The sequence below is a fragment of the Microcebus murinus genome, chromosome 22 (assembly GCF_040939455.1).
Source record: "Microcebus murinus isolate Inina chromosome 22, M.murinus_Inina_mat1.0, whole genome shotgun sequence".
Classification (NCBI taxonomy): Eukaryota; Metazoa; Chordata; class Mammalia; order Primates; family Cheirogaleidae; genus Microcebus; species Microcebus murinus.
This window is the reverse complement of record NC_134125.1, coordinates 9,005,757-9,033,549: the sequence shown is the minus strand read 5'-3', so window position 1 is coordinate 9,033,549 and position 27,793 is coordinate 9,005,757. Positions and strand designations below refer to the sequence as shown.

Below are 27,793 nucleotides of genomic sequence, written 5' to 3'. Positions count from 1 at the left end.
TCTTCAATTGGTGAAAGTCAGAGAGACGGTGCTTCTGATTGGTCAGATCTAAGGAGGTGGGGATAACTGAGCGGAACGGGGAATTGAATGGTGAAAAGGCAAGTCAGTCAGACGCCGAGTCCCTCCTTCTGAGACTGGCGGGTAACCTAGCAACACAGGGACCGCGCAGGTAACTGAGGACGGAAACCTGGCGCCCTCAGAGCCGTGAGTAACCAGGTGGGGAAGGGTTGGAGATCGGGGAAGATGTGGAACGGGATCCAGCCCGCTCTCCTTTGGCTCCCTGGGGAATAGGTGGCCCTCTGCGATCCCGTCCCAGCTTCAGGACCCCCTTCAGGACCTTCAGGACACCCCCAAGACCTGCCTCCATTGCACCTCCCTCTGGACCGCCCGCCTGCAGGACCCCAGGCCATCCCCTTCGGTGTCCCCACCTCCATTCTGGCCCCTCCACCTGTCCACTTTGTGGCCTTACTTCCTCATCCCTCAGACGGGGATGGTACCAGTCAGTCAAGTAACTTATTTTTAACTTTTTTTTTAATTTTTATTTTTTGAGACAGGGTCTCGCTCTGTCACCCAGGCTGTAGTGCAGTGGCGCGTTCATAGCTCATTGCAGCCTTGCACTCCTGGGCTGGAGGGAGCCTCCTCCTGCCTCAGCCTCCCGAGTAGCTAGGACTACAGGCGCGCACACCACGCCCGCTATGTATTTTTTCTTTTTTTAGTGAGACCCCGACTCTACAAAAAATAGAAATAAAAAAAAAAAATTAGCCAAGTGCGGTGGCACGCACCTGTAGTCCCAGCTATTTGGGAGGCTGAGTCAGGAGGCTCCTTTGAGACCAGGAATTCAAGGCTGCAGTGAGCTATAATCAAGCCACTGCACTCCAGCCTGGGCAACAGGAGAGACCTTGTCTCTAGGTAAAATTGACAAATTCCTAGAAAGACAAAGTATTGAAAATAACTCAAGAAGAAAGACAAAAATTTGAATAGACTTATAACAAGTAAAGAAATTGAATTAAAAATGTAAAATCTTCCCTCGAAGTAAAACCCAAGGTTATATTTACTCACTGGTGAATTCTATCAAAAAATACTTAAAGGGCCGGGCGCTGTGGCTCACGCCTGTAATCCTAGCTCTTGGGAGGCCGAGGCGGGCGGATTGCTCAAGGTCAGGAGTTCAAAACCAGCCTGAGCAAGAGCGAGACCCCGTCTCTACTATAAATAGAAAGAAATTAATTGGCCAACTGACATATATATAAAAAAAAAATTAGCCGGGCATGGTGGCGCATGCCTGTAGTCCCAGCTACTCGGGAGGCTGAGGCAGAAGGATCACTCGAGCCCAGGAGTTTGAGGTTGCTGTGAGCTAGGCTGACGCCACGGCACTCACTCTAGCCTGGGCAACAAAGCGAGACTCTGTCTCAAAAAAAAAAAAAAAAAAAAAATACTTAAAGAAGAAATAATATGAATCCTTCAAAAGCTCTTTCAGAGGCCAAATCTGGCTTGTCACTTGTTTCAGTAAATAAAGTTTTACTGGAACACAGACATTTTGTTTATATATTGTTTATGACTGCTTTTGCTCTACAACAGCAAAGCTGAGTAGATACAAAGAGGCTATAAACCAACAAAGCCAAAAATGTTTCCTCTATGGCCCTTTATAGAAAAAATTTGCCAACTCCTACTATAGACCAGTATTCCTCAATAACATAGATGCAAAATATTAGCAAATTAACGTCAGCAATATATAGAAAGGATTAGACGCCATGACCAATTGACATTTATTATAGAAGTGCAAGATTGGTTTAACGTTTGAAAAACAAAGTAATATGCCATATTAATAGAATAGATAACAAAAATCAAATAATCATTTCAATAAATGCAGAAAAAGCATTTGACAAAATCCAACACTTGTTCATGGTAAAACAAAACAAAAACTTCTCAATAAATCAGGAATAGAAGTGAATTTTCTCAGTTTGATAGGTGCATCTACAAAACACCCACAGCTAACATAAGCTCATTAGTTTCTCCTAAGATTCAGAACAATCTAAGGATGTTTGCTCTCATCACTTCTTGAACTCCTGGCTTCAAGTGATCCTCCTGCCTTGGCCTCCCTAAGTGCTAGGATTCCAGGTGTGAGCCACCTCACCTGGCTGTGCTCTCATCACTTCTATTCATTACTTCACTGAAGGTTCTAGTCAATGCTAGTCGGGGGTTGTGAATTGAAGGTATTCAGACTGGAAAGGATGAGGTAAACCTGTCATCATTCTATATGTAGAAGATCCTTAGGAATCCACAAAAGACTAATACAACTAATAAACAAGTTTAACAAGGGCACAATATTTAAAAATCAACTAAACCTAGCACTCTGGGAGGCCGAGGCAGGTGGATCACTCAAGGTCAGGAATTCGAAACCAGCTTGAGCAAGAGCAAAACCCTGTCTCTACTAAAAATAGCAAGAAATTAATTGACCAACTAAAAATATATATACAAAAAATTAGCCAGGCATGGTGGCGCATGCCTTGTAGACCCAGCTATTCGGGAGGTTGAGGCAGAAGGATCACGTAAGCCCAGGTGTTTGAGGTTGCTGTGAGCTAGGCTGACACCACGGCACTCTTCTGGGCAACAGAGAGAAACTGTCTCAAAAAAAATAAAATCAACTGTATTTATATATGCTAGTAACACTCTAAAAATGAAGAAAGCAATTCCATTCACAATAACATTAAAAAAGAATAAAATATCTAGAATAAAGTTAATTAAGCATTGCTGAGAAAATTAAAGAAAATCTAAATAAATGGAGAGACATTCCATGTTCATGGATCAGAAGATTCAATGTTGTGAAGATGTCAGTTCTCCCTAAATTGATCTGTAGATTCAACACAATACCTATCAAAATCCCAGCAGGCATTTTTGCAGACACTAACAAACTAATCTCAAAATTTATGAGTCGATGGCCGGGTGTAGTGGCTAACGCCTGTAATCCTAGCACTCTGGGAGGCCGAGGCGGGCGATATTGCTCGAGGTCAGGAGTTCAAAACCAGCCTGAGCAAGAGCGAGACCCCGTCTCTACTATAAAATTAGAAAGAAATTAATTGGCCAACTAATATATATATAGAAAAAATTAGCCGGGCATGGTGGCGCATGCCTGTAGTCCCAGCTACTCGGGAGGCTGAGGCAGGAGAATTGCTTGAGCCCTGGAGTTTGAGGTTGCTGTGAGCTAGGCTGACGCCACGGCACTCACTCTAGCCTGGGTAACAAAGTGAGACTCTATCTCAAAAAAAAAAAAATTATGAGTTGAAAGGACCTAGAATAACCAAAACAATTTTGAAAAATAAGAACAAAGTTGGAAAAATATTTATACTACCCAGTTTCAAAAGTTACTATAAAGGTACAGTAACCAAGAAAATGTGGTATTAGTGTAAGCATAGGCAGATACATCAATAGAACAATACTGAAAGTTCAAAAATAAACTCTTACATTTATGGTTAATGTATCAAAACATTTCAATGGAGAAAATATAGTCTTTTCAACAACTACATATCCATATGCCAAAAAATAAACTCTTACCTCACACAATGCACAAAAACTAACTCAAAATGGATTATAGACCTAAATGTAAGAGCTAAAACTACAAAACTCTTAGAAAAAAAATAGAAGAAAATCCTCATGACCTTGGGTTAGGCAAAAAGTTCTTAGATACAACATTAAATCATGAGCCATAAAAGAGAAAATTAATAAATTGGACTTTATTAAAATTTAAAACTTTGAGCTTCAAAAGACATTTTCATAAGAAAATGAAGAGACAAGCCACAGACATGGAGAAAATATTTGCAAATCATATCTTATAAAAGACTATATCTAGAATATATGAATAACTCTTATAACTCAGTAAGAAGACAGACAGCCCTATTTTTTCTTTTTTTTTTGAGACAGCATCTTGCTCTGTTGCCCAGGTTGGAGTGCATTGGCCTCATAACAGCTCACTGCAACCTGGAACTCCTGGGCTTAAGCAATCCTCCTTCCTCAGCCTCCCATGTAGCAGGTACTACAGGCATGAGCCACCATGCCTGGCTAAAGTTGTCTATTTTTTGTAAGGGCAGGGATCTCACTTTGGTCTCAGACTGGTCTCAAACTCCTGGCCTCGAGCGATCCTCCTGCCTCAGCCTCCCAGAGTGCTAGGATTACAGGCGTGAGCCACCGTGCCTAGCCAAACCCAATTTTTTTTAATGGGCAAAAGAGTTGAATAGAGATTCAAAAATCATGAAGACAGACAATGCCAATATCATTATGTATATGGAGAAACTGTAGCTCTGACACATAGCTGGTAAGCAAATATAATGGTACAGCCAATTTGAAATATAGTTTGGCAGTTTCTTTTTTTTTCTTTTCTTTTCTTTTTTTTTTTTTTTTTTTGAGACAGAGTCTTGCTTTGTTGCCCAGGCTAGAGTGAGTGCTGTGGCATCAGCCTAGCTCACAGCAATCTCAAACTCCTGGGCTCAAGCAATCCTACTGCCTCAGCCTGCTGAGTAGCTGGGACTACAGGCATGTGCCACCATGCCCAGCTAATTTTTTCTATATATATTAGTTGGTCAATTAATTTGTTTGTGTTTATAGTAGAGATGGGGTCTCGCTCTTGCTCAGGCTGGTTTCGAACTCCTGACCTCGAGGGATACACCTGCCTCCGCCTCCCAGAGTGCTAGGATTTAAATCAAGGTTTCTCAACCCCAGGTCTATTGACATATTGAGCCAGATAATTCTCTGTGGTGGCGGATTGTCCTGGGAACTGTAGGATGTTTAGCAGTATCATGGGCCTCTAGATGCCAGGAGTACCTGTCCCAATTGTGACGAGCAAATCTATCTGCAGATTGTTGCCAAATGTCTCCTGGAAAGCAGAGTTTCCCCTGCTTGAAAACCACCGTGCCAAGCAAAAAGTGAGATGCAAAAGATTACATACTGTATGATTCCATTTAGATGAAATATCCAGGGAAGTGAAATGTGGGTAGAAACAGAAATTGTTTGCAAATTAGCTCATGGGAATTTGGGAGAGTGCTAGAAATGTTCTAAAACTGGGTTGTGGTGATGTGACATAACTTTATATACGTTTACATAAATAGTCATTGAGTTGGACTCTTAACAATGGGTGAATTTTATGGTAACGTAAATTAGATCTCAATAGAGCTGTAAAAATAATTACACCTGTGATTACAGGTGTAATTATACCTATTCAGGAAAGGTAGAGGGGGTTTACACAGCTTATAATGTGCTATCTGCTCTAGTCTGAGGAGGGGTAGGCACTGAGCTAAGACCTAAGGGATAAGAAATAGCTAACACAGGGGTCAGTGGGGGTTGCTCGCAGGCCAAAGGAACATCATTTGTAAGAGCCTGCCAGCAGGAGGGCTTTGAGATTGCCGTTTCTTATCACCTCCTCACCCCCTGCTTCTTCCCAGTCTTTGTGCTTTGGGTAAATACCACCTCATCCTGAGCCCTGTCCTCTCCCTCATTACCCGTGCCCATGCCTTTCTCTTATCCCACCGATTTTACCTTTCCAGTATTTCTAGAGCCCATTCACATCTCTCCATGAGCACTGCCTCGTCCCTGTTGAGGGACACCCTCGTCTCTTCCAGGGACTGTGACTAATGTGATGTGATCCTCCTGCCATCATGCACCCGCCAACCCTTCCGCCACACTTAATCCCAGACTGCAAATCTGGCCATGTCATTCACTCCCTGCTTAAAGCTCCCCCGACCTTTCTCTTCCTCCTCTCGAGCAGCAAGGGAAGCTGTCATGCCGAATTTTCTCACCTAATCAAATCAGAGCGACGCCTTATGCCTTGAGCCACCTGTTTTGTGACCAAGAGGAAGTGAGAGTCATAACCAGAAGAACCAGGCCAGGCCAAAAGGCCAAGTAGTGAAAACAGTGGTGACGTTGAGAAGGAGAGTGGATACGTTCTGAGGTCACGGGTCTATTATGCCTGTGTGAGTAAAAAAAGAAAAAGAAAAAAAAGTAGAAGGCAAGAATCAAATCCACCGTCCCCTTTCCCAGACTTCACCTGCCACCCAGAAAGCCAAAAACAGTCTTTTGATTGAAAACAGCAGCAACAGAGGCTGCAGGGTCATAGCATCCAACCCCCTGCCTCTAGGCGGGACAGGCTGCCCAGAGCACCCCAGGTGCCCTGGCTCTGGGCGGGGCATTCCCTGGGGAACACATTCCAGGCATACAAGGTCTTTCGTAAATGTCATGGCTTTAGCTTGGGGTGTATACTCAGTCCCAGTGAAAATTAAATTAAAGGGGTGATGCTTCCCTGCTTACTCAGTTGCTAACTTCCCATGCGTTTCCCTTTGTGCAATGAGGCCGGTGCACCACCTGATTTATGCTTCTGCATATGATAGTAATCACTTGCCTTTGAAGAAGGCTTTGAACTCTCCAAAGGGCTTTCCTGTCCTCCACCCAGCCCCCTTTTGATGTGGCTAGGACAGGTGTCAGTCTCCACAGTTCCCACAGAGATAAAGGACTTGCCCAGAGTTTTTCCAAGAGGGCCAAGCAGGGGAGAGTCAGAACCCAGGTCTCCGGACACCCACCTTGTGAATCTCATCTTGATTCTGTAACTGATGGTGACTTTAGGTGGCACAGCCATCAGCTCCCCAGGCAGGGCTGGGCTAGACCTGGACATGCTTCCTTTGAACTCGGACGCAGCACTGGATTTGAGGGTGGGGAAGTTGGGAGTTTCACAAATGAGCAAGGCCTTTATTTATAGACCAGTGGTTCTCAACCTGGGACAATTTCCATTCACTTCTACCCTCCTCCCTGGGGACATTTGGCAATGTGCGGAGACATGTTGTCTCCAACTGGTCACAACTGAATAATGCTACTGGCATCAAGTGGGTAGAGGCCAGGCATACTGCTAAACATCGTACAATGCAGAGGACAGCCCCCACCACAAAGAATTATCCAGCCCCAAATGTCAGTAGTGCAGAGGTTTGAGATAGTTTCATGCAAAGCAAATGTTCTCTCTCTCTCTCTCTCCTTTCCCTTCGGGCCCTAATTAGTGGAACTGAAAGTAAAAGTGATTAAAAATCAAGAACATTTTAAAAACTGAGCATCAGGGGAAAGTATCTCTTTGACCCTAGCTTTCAAATTACAGCAACAGGTTATATCCTATGGCAAACGAATCCAATTAAATGCCTTTAACATGGAGATTTTCCAACAGTACGGGTTGGTTTTTTTTGTTTTTTTTTTTTTTTTTTTTTTTTTTGAGACAGAGTCTCACTTTGTTGTCCAGGCTAGAGTGAGTGCCGTGGCGTCAGCCTAGCTCACAGCAACCTCAAACTCCTGGGCTCAAGCGATCCTCCTGCCTCAGCCTCCCGAGTAGCTGGGACTACAGGCATGCGCCACCATGCCCGGCTAATTTTTATATATATCAGTTGGCCAATTAATTTCTTTCTATTTATAGTAGAGACGGGGTCTCGCTCTTGCTCAGGCTGGTTTTGAACTCCTGACCTTGAGCAATCCGCCCGCCTCGGCCTCCCAAGAGCTAGGATTACAGGCGTGAGCCACAGCGCCCGGCCTGTTTTTTTTTTTTTAACCACAAACCAAAGAAATACATTATCCTGCTCAACCCAGCACACACGTTTCATCACAAAAGAATACTTACTACATGCACGACACTCTGATATTTTCTATTCTGTTTCATTTATTTTTAACAGTAGTCCCTACTGGGGAATTGATTTCCCACTGGGAGAAAGGCTCAGAGAGTTCCCACATGTCCCCTGTCCCCAGACACGCACAGCCTCGCCCACCATCAACATCTCCCACAAGAGCGGTGCATTTGGTACAACTGATGAACCTGCGCTGACACATCATTATTATTATCACCCAACGTCCATACTTTACATTAGGGCTCATTCTTGTTGTTATATCTTCTATGAGTTTGGACAAATGTGTAATGAATGTGTCCATCATTGTAGTATCAGAGTATTTTCCCTGCCCTAAAAATCCTCCCTGCTCTGCCATTCATTCCCCCCTCCTCCTATTCCCTGGCAACCACTGATTTGATTGATTGATTGATTGAGACAAGTTCTTGCTTTGTTGCCCTGGCTAGAGTGTAATGACATCATACTAGCTCACTGCAACCTTAAACTCCTGGGCTCAAGTGATCCTCCTGCCTCAGCCTCCCGAGTAGCTGGAACTACAGGCATGCGCCACCACACTCGGCTTTTTCTATTTTTGGTAAAGACAGAGTCTCACTCTTGCTCAGGCTGGTCTCAAACTCCTGACCTCAAGTGATCCTCCTGCCTCAGCCTCCCACAGTGGTAGGATTACAGACATAAACCACCTCACCTGGCCTCATTTCTGATACTAATAATTTGTGTCTTTTCTCTTTTTGTTAGTATGTCTTTAACATTTCTCTACCACTGGCTAATCTATCTTGCTTTTTTTTTTTTTTTTTGAGAAACAAGGTCTCATTCTGTCACCCAGGCTGGAGTGCAGTGGTGTGATCATAGCTCACTGCAACCTCCAACTCCTGGCCTCATGTGATCTTCCCACCTCAACCTCCTGAGTAGCTGGGACTACACGTGCATGATACCATACCCAGCTAATTTTTTTATGTTGTAGAAATGGGGTCTCACTATGTTGCCTAGGCTGGTCTCAAACTCCTGGCCTGAAGTGATCCTCCTCCACCTCAGCCTCCCAAAGCACTGGGATTAGAGGTGTGAGCCATCATGCCCTGCTTAATCTTGCTTTTTTTTGAGATGGTCTCACTCTGTCACCCAGGCTAGAGTGCAGTAGTGTCATCATAGCTCTCTGCAAGCACAAACTCCTAGGCTCAAGTGATCCTCCTGCTTCAGCCTCCCAAGTAGCTGGGACTACACGTGTGTGCCACCATGACTGGCTAATTTTTCTATTTTTAGTAGAGACAGGGCCTCACTCTTGCCCAGACTGGTCTCAAACTCCTGGGTTCAAGCAATCCTCCTGCCTCAACCTCCCACAATGCTAGGATTACAGGCATAAACTACCATACCCAGTCTAATCTTTTTAATGAGAGAAATCTTGGTCTCAGTCTCTGGTTTCCTGGATAATAGTATCTAGCTAGAATGAAATAATATCAAGATGTCAACAGAGGAGATATAAAGTTTCCTTTTTAGTGAAAAGTACTTAAGAATGAAAGTATACTTAAAGGAAAAATTGAGTTGACAATAGTACAGCTTGGTCTGTAGATTTGGCAGAAATCATAAGGTAGTATGCTAGTGAGAGAAATTTGGGCAATACTGATTAAAGGCCTCTTTCCTGGTCTACCAGTCCTGTTTCATGCAGTGAGATGCCATGCTGCCCAAGGATGCCCATGTTGTAATCAGTTTTGAGGTGTGTCTTGATAATTGATTAATAATAAGTTCCAAAGTATGTACATGACTGACTAAAAAAAGAAAAAACCAAACAAACATAAAAGTCAATGAGAGATGATTCAAAGCTTTTCCTAAAATAATTTAGTCACTCTCATTTACTTGCATTCTGATAAGCTTTCCTAAGTGAGGAGAAAGGGATAGGGTGACACTGTCACAAACTGTGTCTAATCCTAGATGTGCCCATGGGAACATGACACCAGCATGATCACTGTGCAGTGGTAGACAGAAACGTAGATCAACTCTAGTGAGGGAGAAAGAGCCTGGGCCTCATACTCAAAGAGATCTGGCTTAGTTCTGGTCCTTGCTGCCCTATAGGTGTATGGTTTAGGTGTCTACTGCTACATAACAAACAACTAAAAAACAAAGCAGTTTATTGCAATAACCATTTTATTTGTTTAGGGTTCTATGGGTCAGGAATTTGGGAAGGGCTTGGCTGGGCAGTTCTTCTGCTCCATGTGTTGTTGGCTGGAGTCAGTCACTCAGCTGTCTTCATCTGGCAACTGAGCTGGCATGTAAGGCCCAAGAAGGCTTTGCTCACATGTCTGATGCCTCATCCCTCCTCCAAATGGCCTTTTGCTCTGTGCATGGCTAGTTCGAGATTCTTCACTGCATGGTGGTCTCAAGGCAGTTGGACTTCTTACATGGTATCTGGCTTTTGAAAGGAGTGTTGTGAGCAGTGAAGATGGAAGGAAGCTATGGATGTCTTAAGGGCCAGCCTTAAAAATTTCACAGCATCACTTCTGCTGCATTCTGTAGGTCAAAACAGGATGTGGGGCCATTCAAAATCCAAGGGGAAGTCAAGTAGACTCTACCTCTTGATGGAGCAGTGGCATAGTGACAGTGCAAAGGAGTATTTGGCATGGAAGATATTGTTATAGCTATTTTCACGAGCCATTCTCCCATAGCATGCTCATTTACAACCTTTCAGAACTTCAGTTTCCTCACCTATAAAATGGGAATGATAATAATACACAGGGTGTCTTGAGTATTAGAAGAGATAACTATACACCCTCTAACAGCACAAAAGCTAAAATTTGAATAATAAAGAGAAAGGAAATAATATATGGAAAATACCATAGCCAGAAAGGCCCCTCAATATTATTTTTTGTGTTGCTATAAAATTAGACTGCAGGTAGTTTCTACCACTTCCTTGTATCCTCCTTGTAAGATTCTGGCAATCTTTCTTCTTCCCATGAGCCTCCTCCACTCTGTGATCTGAGACACCGAGGCTGGTGATGACCTTTGCCCCGTCATAGTGCCAGAAATGTTCCTGACTGCCTCATTGTCTCCCGGCATTTCTACTCAGGCCATGGTATATGTACCTGTGTGTACATAGGGGGTGTGCATGTGTAAAATACAGCTCAGTTGTGAAAAACATACAAACATGTATGCACTGTTATTGTTAATTATATACATATATACTTACAAGTATGAATATATATGAAGATGAATATATATTCATATTTATAGTTGTTAAGTTGATTGACTGCTATAGGAACTGAATCTAGAACATGTCTGTTCTCCAGGTCTCTACTTGACTGGATTCATTGGAACTGGACCAGCAAAAAATCAATCTGCTGTGTTTCTCATACATGACAATCTTTTCTTCTCTTTGAATCTGGATCTTGCTCTGCCACCCAGGCAGGACTGCAGTGGCACGATCATAGCTCATTGCAGCCTTGAACTCCTGGGCTCAAGCGATCCTCCCACCTCAGCCTCCTGGGTAGCTACAGGTTACAGGTGTGCACCACTACACCTGGCTAATTTTTACATTTTCTTTGTAGAGATGAGGTCTCGCTATGTTGCCCAGGCTGGTCTCAAACTCTTGGCTTCAAGCTATCCCCCACCTTGGCCTCCCAAAATGCTGGGATTCCAGGTGTGAGGTGGCACCCAGTTCCCTCTCCAGTTTTTGTTTGTTTGTTTGTTTGTTTGTTTAACATCCTCTGACTTCTCCACATACCTATTTGGACTTGTCGGGTAGTTGCAGGTGTTGGGTTTTCTTCCCCTTTTTCCCTCCAGAGGAAAAAAGATATAATTTAGCTCAAATATTTTTTCCCCTCTCAAAATGTTCTGAGAGTGAAAGTAATAAAATATCTAACGAGCCTATTTGAATGAAGACGAGGTAAAATTTGCATGATAAAGATATATTTCCATTTATAAAGTTCATCAGCAGAAATTAATGACAAATAAAGGGGAAGATCCAATTAAAGTTCCCCATCCATTAACAATCTTGCTTCACTCTCAGGGCAGGAATTTTAAAAAGAGAGGCTCAAGTTGGAAATGATTTCAATATTAAGGTTGGTGGCATTAAAAGGGACATGAAATGATCATATTAGAATTCAAGGAAAAGAGATTCTCCTGTGATTTTTGCCGTCAGAGTCAGATGCATTTCCCCTCAATCCTAGTTCCACTGGCTTTTTCTTGTTCGCCCAAATGAGCTGTCAAGAGCTGATGGGCACCACCATAATCAAAGAACACAAGTTTGCCCTTTAAAGCAAAAGAGGTAATTTGGCTGAAAGCAAATTGGAAACATTTCATAGAACGTTGCATTCAGGCATTTTGATTTATGCCTGAGAGCTTTAGGGGACAATGGGGGGAAGTGCGTTCATTAGCCACTTTGTTCAGATTCATTGTGTGGCCATGGGGCAAAGATCCTTCATCCTCTGAGAGGCCGAGGAAGCTTCGTGGCTGTCCCTAAAACTTTATTTTCGGGAAAAGCCTCTAAGGATCTCAGGAAATGGACTGGGGAGCAGGAAGTGGGTGTGAATCAAAGTGATCTAGGATAATGCCCTTCTCAGCCTTGCTCCTCAGCTCCCAAAGAGGCTTCTGATTTTGGATCCATTCTGCCCAGCCAAGAAACAAAGCGTCCTCGGCACCTGATCTGGCCGCCTTGTTCTTAGTTGCTTTAGGTGTTCCTTTGATTCCCTCCCCTCTGTCTGTTTACTCTTTGGTTTGCTGAACTAAAGGTATCTTTTGTGGCTTCAACTATCACTTCCTTCCACCTTACTTTTGTATCTCCATCCCCAAGGTCTCTCTGGAGGCCCTCTGATCTTGTCTGTTGCCTATGATATTTTATCACCTAGGGTACTTTGATTGCAAGCAACAGAAACTGACCCTGGCTAAGCAAAATGGTGACAAACCAGGCATCAGAAAGAGCAACAGCTAAGGAAGTTCTGGGGATCTTAGTAGCAGCATCTTTAGGAACCCACCTGGAGCATAAATCAGCTCCCACCATTCCCCAACCATGTGTCCCTCTCTTCTGGATTCACACTCCCAGGAGAGAGAGGGCAGGGCTCTGATTGACAGTCCCACCAAGACCGCACATCCTGGAAGGAAAACTGACAAAGAAAAATTGGATCATGGGAAAGCTGAGACATCACTGTCCACTGCACACTCCAGTCTGGCAGCTGGAACTCAATGAGTTGAAAACTGAGCTCTTTGTCCTCCCTCCAAACTTCCTTGCCTAGTTTCCCTAGTTTCTTACAGACCCCACCATCCTCTCCCAGTCACCCAAACTCAAAACTGTCTCATGCATCAAGTCCTAACACTCCTTTCTTCAAACATTTCCCACATCCACACACAAGAATATGAAAATAAAAACGGGACGGGTAATCTTTAAGAGGTGACAGCCGGGCCAGGCGCGGTGGCTCACGCCTGTAATCCTAGCACTCTGGGAGGCCAAGGCAGGAGGATTGCTCAAGGTCAGAAGATAGAGACCAGCCTGAGCAAGAGTGAGACCCCATCTCTACTTAAAATAGAAAGAAATTAATTGGCCAACTAAAAACATATAGAAAAAATTAGCCAGGCATGGTGGTGCATGCCTGTAGTCCCAGCTACCTGGGAGGCTGAGGCAGGAGGATTGCTTGAGCCCAGGAGTTTGAGGTTGCTGTGAGCGAGGTTGATGCCACGGCACTCTAGCCCCAGCAACAAAGTGAGACTCTGTCTCAAAAAAAAAAGAGGTGACAGCCAATCTTTTCCCAAGATGATGGTCAGTTTCTTTCTTTCTTTTTTTTTTTTTCCAGGACTGGGTATACAGTAGTGATCAAAATAAATAAAGCCCCTACTTTCATCGGAGCTCACTTCTTGGGAGAGAAAGACAGACAACAAACAAGTCCATATAGATATGTCAGATGGTGACACTTAACCTGGGGAATAAGTAAACAGCATAAGGGGAAGGGAGGAAGAAGGAAGAGGGGAGAGGTAGAGACAGTGTGTTGGGGGCCTAGCCATTGGAAATCACAAGTCCCAGAATTGGGATTTCAGTTTCCGTGGCCTAATACTATTAGTTATTTATTGAACACTTACAGTGCCCAGGCCCTGTGCTAGAAGCTTCCCTTCAATCCTGAAGATTCCTGCTTTACAGCGGAGGAAGCCAGGCTTGGAGGGTTGGGGGGTGTCCTCCAGCAAGGATTTTAATCCAAGTGGGGCTGTGCAAATCAGTACTCTTAGCCTTACTGCTATGGCGGCAATGTAAATGATGGATTTCTGATTGCCACTGTAGATTTTTCTGAATCAGTCTTTTATTCTTTTTTTTTCCTTTTCTCCAGCCCAGACTCTGATCTGACTCAAACAGTCTTTTACATAAGCCTTTTATTTTGTAATAATTGTAGATTTAAGAAAAGTTACAAAGATAATAGGGAGTTCCCATATGCCCTTCATTCAGCTCCCCCTAATGTTCATATCCTATATAACATTGATGTTTGAAAAACAAGAAATTGAAGGTGGTACAATGCTATTAATTAAACTTTAGACTTGGCTGGGTACAGTGGGTCATGCCTGTAATCCTAGCACTCTGTGAAGCTGAAGCAGGAGGATCGCTTGAGGTCAGGAGTTCAAGACCAGCCTGAGCAAGAGTGAGACCCCGTCTCTACTCTAGCCTGGGTGACAGAGTTAGTCTGTCTCAAAAAATAAAAAACATGTAGATGTTATCTGGATTTCTCTGGGTTGTTCCAATCATTTTTTTTTTCACATATTTCTGAGCATCTAGAAATGTCCTTTTTTCATTCCAGGATCCAATCCAGCATACAACATTGCATTTAGTTATACAGTTATTTATTTATTTTTTGACCACTGTAGCCAAGTAGAAGACAGTTTATTAAGTTGTATTTCAAAGTCATTGTTTACTCCTCACCCCAACCTCCAATTTTTAAAATCAATACTTAACTTTGGGAGGATTACTTGAGGCCAGGAGTTCGAGATCAGCCTGGGCAACATAACAAGATTCTATCTTACAGAAAATGAAAAATTAGCCAGGTGTGGTAGTCCCAGCCACTTGGGAGGCTGAGGTGGGAGGATCGCTCGAACCCAGGAGTTGGAGGCTGCAGTGAGCTATGATTGTGCTACCACGCTCCAGCCTGGGTGACAGAGCAAGATCCTATCTCTAACAACAAAATAAAATAAATACTTAAAAACGAGTGAAAACATGCTGGGCCTAGTCTTGTTTGCTTTTAGCTCCATTGCTTGTTCTGTCCCTGTCCTGCTCTGGGTCTCAGGCTGCTGGTCCCTGAGCAATGCCAGCTCACTTGTCAGTTGGTTTCCTGCCGGTTTTGGCCAATGAGAGGCACAGGTGTGGGACTGGCTGGTGACAGGAAGGGAGAAACCAGGTATGCCTCTACCCGCACCCCTCCTCCCTGCCCTCTGCTTTGTGCTGCATGTCCGGCAATGGCTCTAGCAGGATCTAATGACTGTGGTTCCAGCTTGCCCTGGGTGACCTCTTCATTACATGGTGGCTGCATGCCATTGACAACTGCTGGATGGCTTTACCTTCCTCTGGTTGGCCCCTCAACTATTCTATCACTGGTATAACCAGTGCCCTATATTTAAATCCTTAGAACAGCACCTGTTTCCTTGGTCGCTCCCTGCCTGACACATGTGTCCGAGAATCACCTCCACACGTGATCCTCCTACCCTGGTGGCCCTAACACCCTCACAACCCTAAAAATTGTTTTCAGTTAAAGGTTCTTCATGAAAGTGGCAGAGCACCTAAGGTGAACTCTCAGTGTCAACTGTTGTTGCTGCTGTGGTCACCCTAACCACACATGCATCACCACAGCTCCACTAACCCCCACTCCTTCCTTTTTCAGGGTTGTCAGAGACAATAAAAACACGGTACCCAGATAGTGTATCCAAGTCTCAACCTCCAAGGGCATACAGAGGCAAAGAAGGCTGCCCACAAAATGGCTTTAGACATTCTAGCCCTGGCCCCTTTATACCAAAGCCCCGCCATGAACAAAATAGGAGGAAAGACAGACGCATCTAAAAATCCAGCCGACCTGCTAAAGCCCTTGGTCCCCTCTAAGACCAAACTCACCACCATTGAGGCCAAGAGAATCATGTCCGTCCTGGAGGAGGCCATCCACAAGGTGGAGCTGGTGACGGCGCTGTCGTACATGGCCTCCAACCCTGAGGAGATGGAGAAGGTGCTGGGGGTGGACATCCTGAGAGCAGTGAGAGAGCATGAGGACCTTTGCCAGACCTGCCTGGAAAGTGCCAGGTACCTGGAGGAGAGAGAAAGGCAGTTGCAGGATGAGGAAGAGATCGAGGAGGAAGCGTGGCTCAGGGACCTTGAGCTCTCCATGGAGGTGCAGAAATCCAGCCTCCTGATGCTTATGCAGCGGATCAAAGACTCCACCAAGAACGTCATGAGACTCTTGCTCAGCAACCCCCAGGCTCTCGGGCTCCTGCAGACGCAGACACTGGGAAGAAGGGAAGAAGCCCAGAAGTTTATTGACAGCCTGAGAGAGCTCCAGGGTTTCCTCTTCGAGAAGCTACTCACTAGCCCCATGGAAGCTAGGGATAAGGCCCAGTTCATTCAGGAAATCAATAAACGAAATCGGAGGAACCAAGAAGTCATTGATGCTCTTGAAAATGAATTGGCAGCAAGAACGAAGAACAGGGATGCAGAGGTATTGCTACATGATATCGGTCAAGTTATGGAAAGGGCCACACCGAGTAGCCCAAATCTTTTTGTGGTTGGGTTTTTCCTCAATGATTTAAATAGCTTTTAAAAATTCATTTACTCCACAAAGATTGTTTTGAGCACTTATTCGGTGTCAAGTCTTGTAAATAAGCCCACGTGGTCTCAGCCTCTTGGAGTTCACAGTAGGGAAGGTAGGTATTAAGGAACTCATTTCATTACAGTTTTGAAAAGTACAATAAAGGGTAAGTACAGCGTGCTATAAGGGAGTGTTAGGAGAACAGAACTTAGACCAAAAGGATCAGGGACACTGAAGCCAAGACATGAAGAGTATGGGGGGAGTAAGCCAGGCAAGGAAAGTGAGGAAGAACTTTCTAAGTCAGGGGCCGGAAAACTTTTTCTACAAAGGGCCAGATAGCAAATACATTACACTTTGTGGGCCAGATGGTCTCTGTTGCAACTACTCCGCTCAACTCTACCATTACAGTGTGAAAGCAGCCATCAATAGTATGTAAATGGGCTATATTCCAATAAAATTTTATTTACAAACACAGGGGCTCGCTGGATTTGGCCTGTGGGCCTTGGTTTGCTAAACCCTGTTCCAGGTGGAGGGGAGTGCGTACCTAGGTCTTTTTTTTTTTTTTTTTTTTTTTTTGAGACAGTCTCACTTTGTTGCCCTGGCTAGAGTGAGTGCCGTGGCATCATCCTAGCTCACAGCAACCTCAAACTCCTGGGCTCAAGCAATCCTGCTGCCTCAGCCTCCCGAGTAGCTGGGACTACAGGCATGTGCCACCATGCCCGGCTAATTTTTTTTTATATATACATTTTTAGTTGGCCAATTAATGTCTTTATATTTTTTAGTAGAGACAGGGGTCTCGCTCTTGCTCAGGCTGGTCTTGAACTCCTAATCTTGAGCAATCCGTCTGCCTTCGTCTCCCAGAGTGCTAGGATTATAAGCGTGAGCCACCAGGCCCAGCTTGTACTTAGGTCTTGAGATGGGAATAAACCTGGCTGGTTCAGAAACCCAAAGAATGGGCCAAATGCTATGGCTCACGCCTGTAATCCCTGGATTCTGGGAGGCTGAGGCGGGAGGATCACTTGAGCCCAGGAGTTTGAGACAGCCTGAGCAAGAGTGAGACCCTGTCTCTACTAAAAATAGAAGAAATTAGCCAGGCGAAGACCCAGCTACTCAGGAGGCTGAGGCAGGAGGATTGCTACCTTTAAGGACACACTTGGAAGTAGCACACAGTGCTTCCACGCACATCTTTTAGCCACACTCAGTGACTAGAGTTGCTAGGAAAGGTAGTCTGTCCTTGGGGCCATGTTCCCAGCCAAACATTCTACTCCATGGCACCTCTGGACAGAGCAGGTATGGGACAGCCAGCCAGTGCTGCTGGATAAAAACTCCCATTTTTATCCCCCACGATGATGGGAGAGTCAAGGCCCTACGAGGCTATCTGCTGCCTTCTCTCCCCCATGCACTCAGTCGGGCAGTTCTCACTGAATTTGTTTTTCAAGGCATTCATCAGACTTCATTGATAAATGTGTGTAATTTGTGATATCTCGTGGGGGGTCTGGCTCCCTGCAAGAAATTAGGGACCTGTCTCTTTTGGCCTGGCATTGCGTTCCCCAGTGAGCCTGGCCCCAGAGAGGGGCATGACGCACCCTTGCTGAGTGGATAGGTGACAGGCTGCTGGGTGCTCGGGCAGGGAGGGCACCATCAGGGGACAGCTAGATGGCCTCAAGGGGCATTGCTGATCCCTTTTGGGTGGTGGAACCAGGCTGGGGCTTTCAAATGGGACTGATCCGGGGTCAAGTTCCATTTTTTCCCAGGTGGGCAAATTTCATCATGTCATTGAACGTCGGTGTAAAATGACAGGGAGACGCCAATCAACCATGATGTGGCGATCCTACAAGAGAAGCTCCGACTGCCCGTAATACTGTCTGATCTAAAACCTAGTGCCTAGGGCAGGAAGCCTTGTCTTTGGGGATAGGTTCGCCCCAAAGGCATCCCTCCATCCCTGCTTGCTGTGTGCGGGAAGTGAATTCAGATCCCCTGTGGCCCTTCCGCTAACTAAACCCAGCTGACCCCAGCTCAGGGCCAGTGGCATGAGCAGCCACAGCCCTATTGTGTTCAGATGGAGACCCTAATGTTTGTGAGAGGCCTTTGGAGCTTATCTATAAAACAGTCCCGTCGTGCACCCCTGCTCCTGCTCTAGAACTGACCCAGAGCAGGGGACAAGCCGGGGACAGGCCTCAAGGGAGAACACAGTGGCAATCCCAGCAGTGTGTGTTTATCTCACACCTTTGTGCATAGTGCCATGTGTCTCTGCCAGCGGGGCCATCCCCTGCTGAGCCCCAGTAGGAACATCGCTGTCCCAGACCTGCCTGGTGGCCCCACTCTGGCAGGCTTATGCCCCTCACTCATGCAAGGAAATGAAGGCAGTGGCCAAGAACATGTGCTCTGAACCAGACAGACCTGGCTTCAAATCTTGCTTCAGCTCTGCCGCCCCAGGCTGACGACTCCACCTCCTTTAGCCTCATTTTCCTCGTCTGCAATCAGGCTGTCCCTGTCTCCTGTCGTGGGGTTGGGGGTAGGATTCAGCAAGGTAATGATGCAAGTGGCATGCCCGGCCCTAGGGGAGGACGCAGGAGTGGCCACTGCTCCTGGGATTGTCGTGCAGGTGTGAACGGAGCCCTTTCTCTTCCTGGGCCAGGTGGAGAAGGACAATATCACGATCCAAGAACTGAAAAGCCACCTGCATCAGGTGCTCAAGTTCTCGGAGAGCAGCCTCCTCCGAACCAAGCACGAGGCCGAGAAGCAGCAGAAGGCAGACTTCAAGGCCTCGCAGGCCAGGGTGGCCAAGATCCAACAGGAGATCCTGATGCTGCGGTCACAGTTCCACAACCTGGTCATGGACAACCGGGAGGCAGAGCAGGCGCTGAGGAAGGTGCCCTGGGAAGCGTGGAGGATGGGACAGTGGGCCCCTGGGGCAGGCAAGGTGGCGGGGCTGTCCTATCACTCCTGGAGGTCCTGCGGTGTTGGGCGGGGCAGGGAGCAGAAGCCCAAACCCAGGCCAGTGTCCCCTGAGAGGCAGGAGGGGGCAGCACACAGGCCTGGTGCATGCCAGCTTTGCGACCTTGCGCAAGTTCCTCAACTCCGCTGACCCGCAGGGGTATAACACCGGCCTTGTCAGATGCCATGCCAGATGCTGTGCAAAGAGAGCACTAGCACGTGGCTCCGGCGAATTGCTCTGCTCCCTCTGAGCCTCTGTTTTCACATCTAGAAAATGAAAATGATAAAATCGGTCTTAATGAGTTGTTATGAGAGTTACCTGAGATGACAGGTGGAGAGCTGGTGCATAGTAGGTGCTCTATAAATATCTAAACATCCTTTCTTCATCATCTCAGCCAAGACCCCAGCCCAGCTTGCACCCAGCTTCCAAATCTCTGTCCTCACAAAGGGGACCCTTGTTCATACTTGTCCCCAGTCTCTTTTAGTGTCACAACTCTTGAGCATCTGACGAAAGCCATGGCCCCTCCCCCAGAAAAAAAGGTGCAGGCGACACATCCACCCTGGTGGATAATTCTTGGGGGGCCACAGGCCCCTTGAAGCCAGCCCACCCAGGGTGCCCAAGTTAAGAACTCCTGGTCTGTAGGATTAGGAGTTGATTTATTTATTTTTAATTAAGGTGACATTTACATAATATAAAATTAACCATTTTAAAGTGAACAAATCAGTGGCATTTAGTACATTCACAGTGTTGTGCAGCCACTACTTCTATCTCGTTCCAAATCATTACCACCTCAAAATGAAACTCTGTCCCCATCAAGAAGGCATTCCCCATTCCCTTCGTCCTCCAGCCCCCAGCTATTGCTGATCTGCTTTCTGTGTCTACGGATTTACCTACTCCAGACACTTCATGTAAGTGGGATCATACAGTATGTGGCCTTTCGTGTCTGACTTCTTTCGCTCAGCACCATGTTTTCAAGGTTCACCCACATGATAGCACGTATCAGTGCTTCATTCCTTTTTATGGCTGAATGAAACTCCATTGTACGTATGGGAGGTGATTTTTATTTTTATTTATTTGTTTTTTTTAGACAGAGTCTCACTCTGTTGCCCGGGCTAGAGTGCCGTGGCGTCAGCCTAGCTCACAGCAACCTCAAACTCCTGGGCTCAAGCAATCCTCCCGCCTCAGCCTCCCGAGTAGCTGGGACTACAGGCATGCGCCACCATGCCTGGCTAATTTTTTTTATATATTTTTAGTTGGCCAATTAATTTCTTTCTATTTATAGTAGAGATGGGGTCTTGCTCTTGCTCAGGCTGGTTTCAAACTCCTGACCTTGAGTGATCCTCCTGCCTCGGCCATGGGAGCTGATTTTTTAAAACTTTTTTGAGAGAGGCTCTCATTCAGTCGCTCATGCTGGAGTGCAGTGATGTGATCACAGCATGCTGTAGCCTCGAACTTGTGGGCTCAAGTGATCCTCCCTCCTCAGCCTCCCAAGTAGCTAGGACTACAGGCTTGTGCCTCCACACCCAGCTAATTTATTATTATTATTATATTTTTTTCTGGAGACTGAATCTAACTATCTTGCTCAGGCTGGTCTTGAATTCCTGGGCTCAAGGGATCCTCCTGCCTCAGACTTCCTAAGTGCTGGGATTACAGGTGTGAGCCATCGCACCTGGCTGGAGCTGATCTTTTAAAAACTAAATTAGATCACGTCCCCCCACTGCACCCCTCTCCCTCTCCCTTGCATGAGAATGCAAAGGCTTCCCCTGCTGGGACTCCCTGTGTGACACAGACTCCCACTCTGACTTTGTCGGGGACCACTCCTCCTGGCCACTCTGTCCCAGCCACGCTGGCTCAATTTCTGCCCTTCAAACACAAGCTTGCTCCTTCCTCGGGGCTTTTGCACCTGCTGCTCGCACTGCCTGGAATGTACTGGAGCACCCATTAGCTCTGTCATCATGGGCAAGTGAGTTAGCATGTCTGAGCCTCAGTTTCCCCATCTGTGGAATGGGAGAAAGAGCCTCCTTGTGTGAATACAATCGTGAGGGCCGGCTGCCGTAGACTGCTCAGTGCTGTTTAGTGTTCATATCATCCCATCCAACAATGCCTCATTGGATCTTTTTAGAAGAAATACAAAGTGGAGACAGAAGTCGAGAACTGGATCCAGAAATATGATACGGACATGGGTGAAAAGCAGGTACGTGTCACCGGATCAGTCTTTCTCGGGTGCTTTTCCACGATCCTGGAGGAAGGGGAGTAGAAGCCCAAGCACGGTCCACAGATTGGCCGAGTTCTGAGCCTCCCTAGGGAGGCCCCAAATGGCCTGCAGCAGGTCCCCTCCCTTTGTCTCCAGAAGTTGTTCAGCCTGGAGCACAGGGTGAGAGGCGGGAAAGGAGGGAGCAGAGCTGTGGGCCGCGGGGCAAGTGCCTGGCGCTGGGCCTGGTGACCACACTCCACCTCCCTCCCAGCTCAGCTCCTCCCGCACCCACACGCCTGTCGCCACCCCTGCACTCCGTCACTCGGCCAGTTCTTACCGAGTGCCTGGGACGTACCAGGTGCTGGGATACAGCAGAGAAGAAAAGGAAGTCCCCGTTATCATTTGAAGGTTCACTCAGTGTCACTTACCAGCTGTGTGACCTTAACCAAGGACCTTGACCTTTCTGAGACCGTCTCTGCATCTGCCCAACAGAAGCGGTACTATCCATCTTTTGGCTGAGGTGGGGATTCAGGGACACTCGATTGTTGCAAGTATCTGCGGCCAGCACAGGATCTGGCCTGGAGGAGGGGCCCAGGGAGTGGTAGCTACATGTTGGGGCACCCCCAAACCCTTCACCCAGCTCTGGGATAACTTCGGTGGCCTGAGGCCCTAACTTGGGGGCCAGGGATGCCCAGGAAGCACTGGAGGTGACATCAGCCTGAGTGATCCAAAGCCTGGTGTGCCGTTCAGAGAGGGAAAAGCCAGGGCCTTGCTCTGTGTGGCCGTGAGTGCCCCAGGGAAGACAGCTCTGTGTCCTCCGTAAGTGCTCTGCTTACAGTAGATTCTTGGTACATGTAGGAGGAAGGAGGGAAAATAGGTGTAAATTACAGCAGGAGAGACTGCAGTCAGACACAGGAAGAACTCTGGGACTCAGCGTGGGACCTGAGAAAGTTCTTTCCACTCTTGGTACCTTTGTGCTACTGACCCCTTCCAAGGCAGCAGCTTCCATTTCTTGTGTCCCCACTGGGTGCCTGGCACCATGTACAGTATGTTGTGTCCATGGAGCCATGTAATCCTGGAAACAGCCCCTAGGTTTGGAATTGTCCCCTTTCAGATGCACAAAAACAAAAGCCTGAAAGCTGAAGTCCCTTAAGGCGTGGTGGGGCTGGGATTCACAACTGCCGGAGCAAGCCCACGCTCTGTTCACGCCCACGGAGCTCCGATGCAGAAAGGCTCAGCGTAGTCACTGCCGGGCATTTGGGCGTGGTGGGGCCGCACGTGGAGCGTGGGAGGCCGCGCTCTGTGCCCAGCGACCCAGCCACGCCCTCCCCCCAGGACGAGTACGAGGAACTGGACGCCATCCACCAGGAGGAGAAGGTGCAGCTGAACGAGCTGCAGCAGAGGCACGACGTGCTGCTGGAGGAGTTCGCGCAGATCCGGGAGGAGCAGGAGATCCTGTCCAAGAGGCGGCTGGAGGCGGAGCAGGAGATGGTGCGGATGGTGCGCGCGGCCACGCTCATCCAGGCCTTGTGGAAGGGCTACCTGGTGCGCTCCCTGCTCAGATCCAAGAGGAAGAAGCGGGGCAAGGGCAAGGCGAAGGACAAGGCGAAGGAGAAGGAAAAGGGCAAGGAGAAGGGCAAGGCGAAGGGCAAGGGCAAGAAATGAGCCTCCACCCGGAGCGCCCCTGACCCGGCACTGTCGCACCCTCGCCCTCCCAGAGATCAGGCCAGGGAGCCACCGGGATGGGCAGCCCTGCAGTTCAAGGTTTTAATGATCTTTTAAAATTCAAAAACATTTTAAATCACATTCATAGTAACAGGCCACAAATAAACGTCACTTCCTCAAGGCTGTTGGCCGTGTGTCAGCGCCGGGAGATGCCCAGCTCCTCACTTCAGCCTCGGCTGCAGCCCCTCTGTCCCAGCCCCAATCAGCACGGCATGATGGGGACAGCGCCCACCTGGGGGCAAGGCGTGGGTCACAGCAGGCACAGGGGCAGGTGAGCACTGCAGGAGGAGCAGGGCCTCAGGTTTGAGGCTGCCCACTGCTCTGCTCTGGGATTACCACCCTGCCCACAACCCTTCCGCCTCCAGCACTGGAAAGCTCAGGCGTCATCCCCCATCCTCCAAGCCACCTGCAGGGAGCCCAGCTGGAAGCCGTATACATATGTTAACATACAACTTAAAAAGAAAACAAAAAAACTAGGGTCCATATTCTGAGCTCAGGAAGACCCAGCCAACCCTTCAGTTGGGGCACTGGCTGGAAACCATGGGAGGAGCCCAGCATTGCTCGAGGCCTGTGTTCCCAAACTCCAGTCACCCACTTGCTACTGCCACCATCCCTGCCACACCCTTGCACTACCTGTTGTATTATTTGTTACCACCATCAACTCGGGCCTAATAACGGCCTCTACCATAAGGAAAAAGGAATTGTGAACACTCATGGCTTTGATGAGCTACTGATATATTTAATACATGAAAATAAATACATGATGATTAAAATGAGAAACTGTTCACCCATGTATCTCCCAGATGCCCCTGTGTTCCCCCACGGGCCACACAGAGCCTGGGAGAACTCCTCCGAGGCCTCCAGACTCAGCCGGAAGCTAATCCTGAGCAGGAAGCTTGGCTCGAAGGGAGAGGAAGGGACCCTCCAGGTTGTCATCTCACTCTTCTCACGCTGGGTAGCGAGACATGAGGCGAGCTGGAGGGCCCCTGGGTTGGCACTAATTTGGAAGGTGGCTGAGACAGGGCTGCAGAGAGGCATCTGAAGGGGTGGCCCCCAAAACCACACTGGGGGAAAAGGCGGGGAGCAACTAGAGATTGTCAGGATAAAGAGAGGCACTGCCCATCCCCACTGCATCTGCCCTCGTGGGGGCTTCTCCGATGCCTGGGGTTACCCAGGGGACACTGAAGACCCTGGCCAGGGGCAACCCTGATGAAAAAACCTCATTTCCAAGGTGGCTTTGGCTTCTGGGTAGCCCCACCTCGCCGGGGGGTAGCTGGGACTGACATGCTGACTGAGCCAGCCCTGGGCGTTACCAGGGGGCTCCGCAAGGTCACCCCTGATGTGGAAGGCCCGGGACCCTGAGGCCCATTTGTGTGGGGGGCACTGGTGGCTGGGTGGCCAGTGCCGGGGACATTCAGGTGGGAGAGGGAATGGGAACGTCCCCGCCTCAGAGGCCGTGGCGAGTCTAAGGCGTCCACGGACAGCTTCCTGGGGTCTGCTGCCACCCTGGGCTCTGCCTTCGAGGGACCAGGCGGGTGAACGGCTCGCAGCGGGGTCTCCCTGGCGCGGGGCGAGTGGCCATCCCTGGGGGTGGCCGGCGGCGTCCAGAAGAGGGCACGGAGTTTCGCAGCATCCCCCTTGGCCATCCACGGGGACTCCCGGCTGGCACCCTCAGGTCGGGAGCCAAACAGCGACTCGTCACAGTAAGACGGAGTGTGGCTGATCAGTCTGGCAGAGGGAGCAGAGACACAGTGAGCTGGGCCACAAGCAACCCCACCCCACCAGACACCTGCAGCAGCAGAGAAGGGTTGCTTACAGATCCCAGGGGTCCTTGTCCCCTACACTGGCACCCAGAGTGAGGCCAGAGCCCTCCCGTGCATCACTGCCCCACGTCTTGCTTTCCCCCCACATTCTGACCCAGCTACCTGGCATGTGTCCTAGGTCTGGCCATTTGCATATTCCATCCCCCTGATTGCACTGATTGGTCCAGGAATGGCCAGATGACCCAATTCTGTCCAATCAGAGTCTGCCTTAGGACCTTGGCCAAAACTACTAGGAAAGAGATGTTTTCCTACCACCTGGCCTTGCTCCCTGCTAAAGTGACAGGATGTCAGTCCAAAGCAGCTTGAGGCCACCTCACTCCTACTGGAGACTGAAGGGCATGCAGGGAAAGCAGCACTAAGATGGAGACGATCCCAACTACAGTTTGAGCCCATCGCATAAGCCCCAAATGCCCTTTTTCTAGGGAAGCCAGTTTCAGTAAGCTTTCTGTCACTTGCAACCAGGAGTCCCAAGTAATTAATCCAACCTTAGTCTTCACGGCCTTTACCATCTTTTACCCACCACTTTTTGTCTCAAATATAGTAGGCCCCCATACCATATTTGAGACTGCCAAACACAGTGCCTGACGTACAGGGTGATCGGTTTGAGCTTGTTATAGCCGGCCTGGCTTCATCATCAGAGCAGCTTTATAAAATTCTAAATAATTACTGAGGGCTTTTCATTGGTAGGCCCAGGGCTCAGCGTGTCACATGCATTATCTCATCATTTCTTCCAGCATGCATGTAAGGTAGATGTCAAAATTAACCCCATTTTACAGATAAGGAAACTGAGGCATGGGTAGGGTAAGGCCCCACAGCAAGAATGCAGTATAGACAAGACTCGAATCCAGCCTGGCTCAAGGATCCAAACTATCAACTTCTAATCTAATCTAATCTAGCTCATATTGCACCCTAAATTTAGTTGGCCAGTTGTTATGGACTGAATTGTGTCATTCGCCCCCAATTCATATGTTGAAGTCTAACCCCAAATGGGACTATATCTGGCCTTAATTATTCACATTAATTTGAGGTAATTAAGGCTAAACAGGTTATAAGGGTGGGGCCCTAATCCAGTTAGGACAGCTGTCCTTATAATGACAGGAGGACACGCCAGGAGTGCATGCATAGAGAAAAGGCCATGTGAGGGCATGGTGAGAAGTGGCCACCTGCAAGGCAAGGAGAGAGGCCTCAATGCCACTAGGTAGGGAGGGACCACTGGTCTTGTTTTCCACGTGAAAACTGCAGCTCAGAGAGGTCAAGGTGCTTGCCCAAGGTCACAGAGCAGGTGAATAGCGGGGCAGTAACAGGAACCCAGGTGGCTCCACCAAGCCTAGGAATGCATCTCCCCGCCCTGTTACCTGTATTTGTTCTTCTTCCTTGGCGTGAGGGTCGGCGTGCTGCTCCTGGAGAGCGTGGTCTCACAGGTCCCCGGGGCCCCCGAGGTCTGCGATGCCCCTGTGCCCACTCCTCCGGTTCTGTTAGCCTTCTCCACCCAGGGTGGGTCAAAGTCAGGTGGGGGGGCGCGGGTGCCTGCGGGGCTGCCAAACAGAGTCTCGTCCACGTACGACGCCCTGGCCTGGACCCGGTAGCCGCCCCGGCAGCGGGGTTGAAGGCGGAGGGTCTGCATCCCGCTGAGGGCCAGCTCCACAGGGGTCTTCATGCTGCCCGTGGTCCTGGGTCGCAGCAGGTGTGCCCTGTCCGCCAGGCCCCGCCTCCAAGGCTCTCTGTGAAAGGGGGTCAGGTCAGGGTGGAAGCCCCGAGCCAACGCAGGAAGTGCCGGTGGAAGAAGACTGGCCCCCTTCGACCAGTCCTCCTCAAAGAGGGGCTGTCAACCTCAGGCCGCATTCAGGACATCTGTTTGACATTTTTAGTTGCCATAGTGATGGGGAAAGGGGTGCTTTTGGCAAATATTTAATGAAAAAATAAAAATGCACTTCCAGCACACGGTGTGTGCTCGACAAATATTCACAGAATGACTATGGGGTGAAGGAGAGATGTACCCGTGCCCATTTGGCACCAACCAGAAACAATCCATGGTGGGAGCAGGGGACAGGCACTCCCCTATATGCTGTGTGTGTGTGTGCAGGGCTGGGGACAATGACGGCCAGACGGATCTCAAGCCTACCTCGTGCAAAGAGCGTTACAAGCATTGTCTCGTTTACCCCTCTCGACAGCACTGTAAAGCAGCTTCGATTTGGTCCATTTTACAGATCACAAAACTGAGGCTTCAAAGGGTGAAGTCACATTTGCAGGTCACACCTATAACGCAAAAACAGCGTAAGTACAACCTAGTGTGAATCCAGAGCTTGCGCACTTTACACTCTGCTCTTGGGAGATCACGGGCCTCCGCCCGCCCCCCACCCCACCGAGTGGCCCCCAGATCAGCGGCCGGGTTGGCGCCCGCGGCCCCGCGTTCGCGAGCCATCCCCTACCTGCGCATCTCCGCCCGCGGGCGTCCCGCGGCAGCCCCAGGGCCGCGTCCCCGCGCCGGCTCCGCCGGGGCTGCCGGCCTAGGCGCAGCGCGGGGCGTGCATCGGGGACCCCGCCAACATCGGGGACTGCGGAGTCCGGCGGCCCGGGACGCGCACCGGCCGGCCACCCAGGCGCAGCGCGAGGCCGGCCCTAGCGACGTGCGCCGCGCGCGCACCCGGCAGACAGCAGCCGGCCGGCGCGTACCACCCGCGTGGGGGGAGCGAGCGCGTAGACCCCCCCCCCGCCCGCCGCGCAGTGGGCGCGCC

The 27,793-nt window shown here is 48.6% G+C and overlaps 2 protein-coding genes across 3 annotated transcripts; one reads left to right on the top strand and one right to left on the bottom strand.

The window, feature by feature from the left end:
* The first annotated feature begins 121 nt into the window (after window positions 1–121).
* On the top strand, window positions 122–24,015 carry DRC10 (dynein regulatory complex subunit 10). Of its 2 annotated transcripts, none has more exons than XM_012752235.3 (5): window positions 122–204; window positions 15,467–16,288; window positions 19,017–19,250; window positions 21,439–21,510; window positions 22,846–24,015. In XM_012752235.3, the coding sequence occupies exons 2-5, from the start codon at window positions 15,560–15,562 to the stop codon at window positions 23,173–23,175; spliced, it is 1,365 nt and encodes a 454-aa protein (XP_012607689.1). In that variant the 5' UTR covers window positions 122–204; window positions 15,467–15,559; the 3' UTR covers window positions 23,176–24,015. The 2 variants fall into 2 exon arrangements, with proteins under 2 accessions (XP_012607689.1, XP_012607690.1); XM_012752236.3 differs by having other exon boundaries at window positions 132–216.
* On the bottom strand, window positions 23,954–27,701 carry RITA1 (RBPJ interacting and tubulin associated 1). Its single transcript, XM_012752240.3, has 4 exons — window positions 27,488–27,701; window positions 27,181–27,314; window positions 26,414–26,779; window positions 23,954–24,963 (listed from the first exon to the last, which is right to left on the bottom strand). The coding sequence occupies exons 3-4, from the start codon at window positions 26,713–26,715 to the stop codon at window positions 24,456–24,458; spliced, it is 810 nt and encodes a 269-aa protein (XP_012607694.2). The 5' UTR covers window positions 26,716–26,779; window positions 27,181–27,314; window positions 27,488–27,701; the 3' UTR covers window positions 23,954–24,455.
* Window positions 27,702–27,793: the final 92 nt, after the last annotated feature.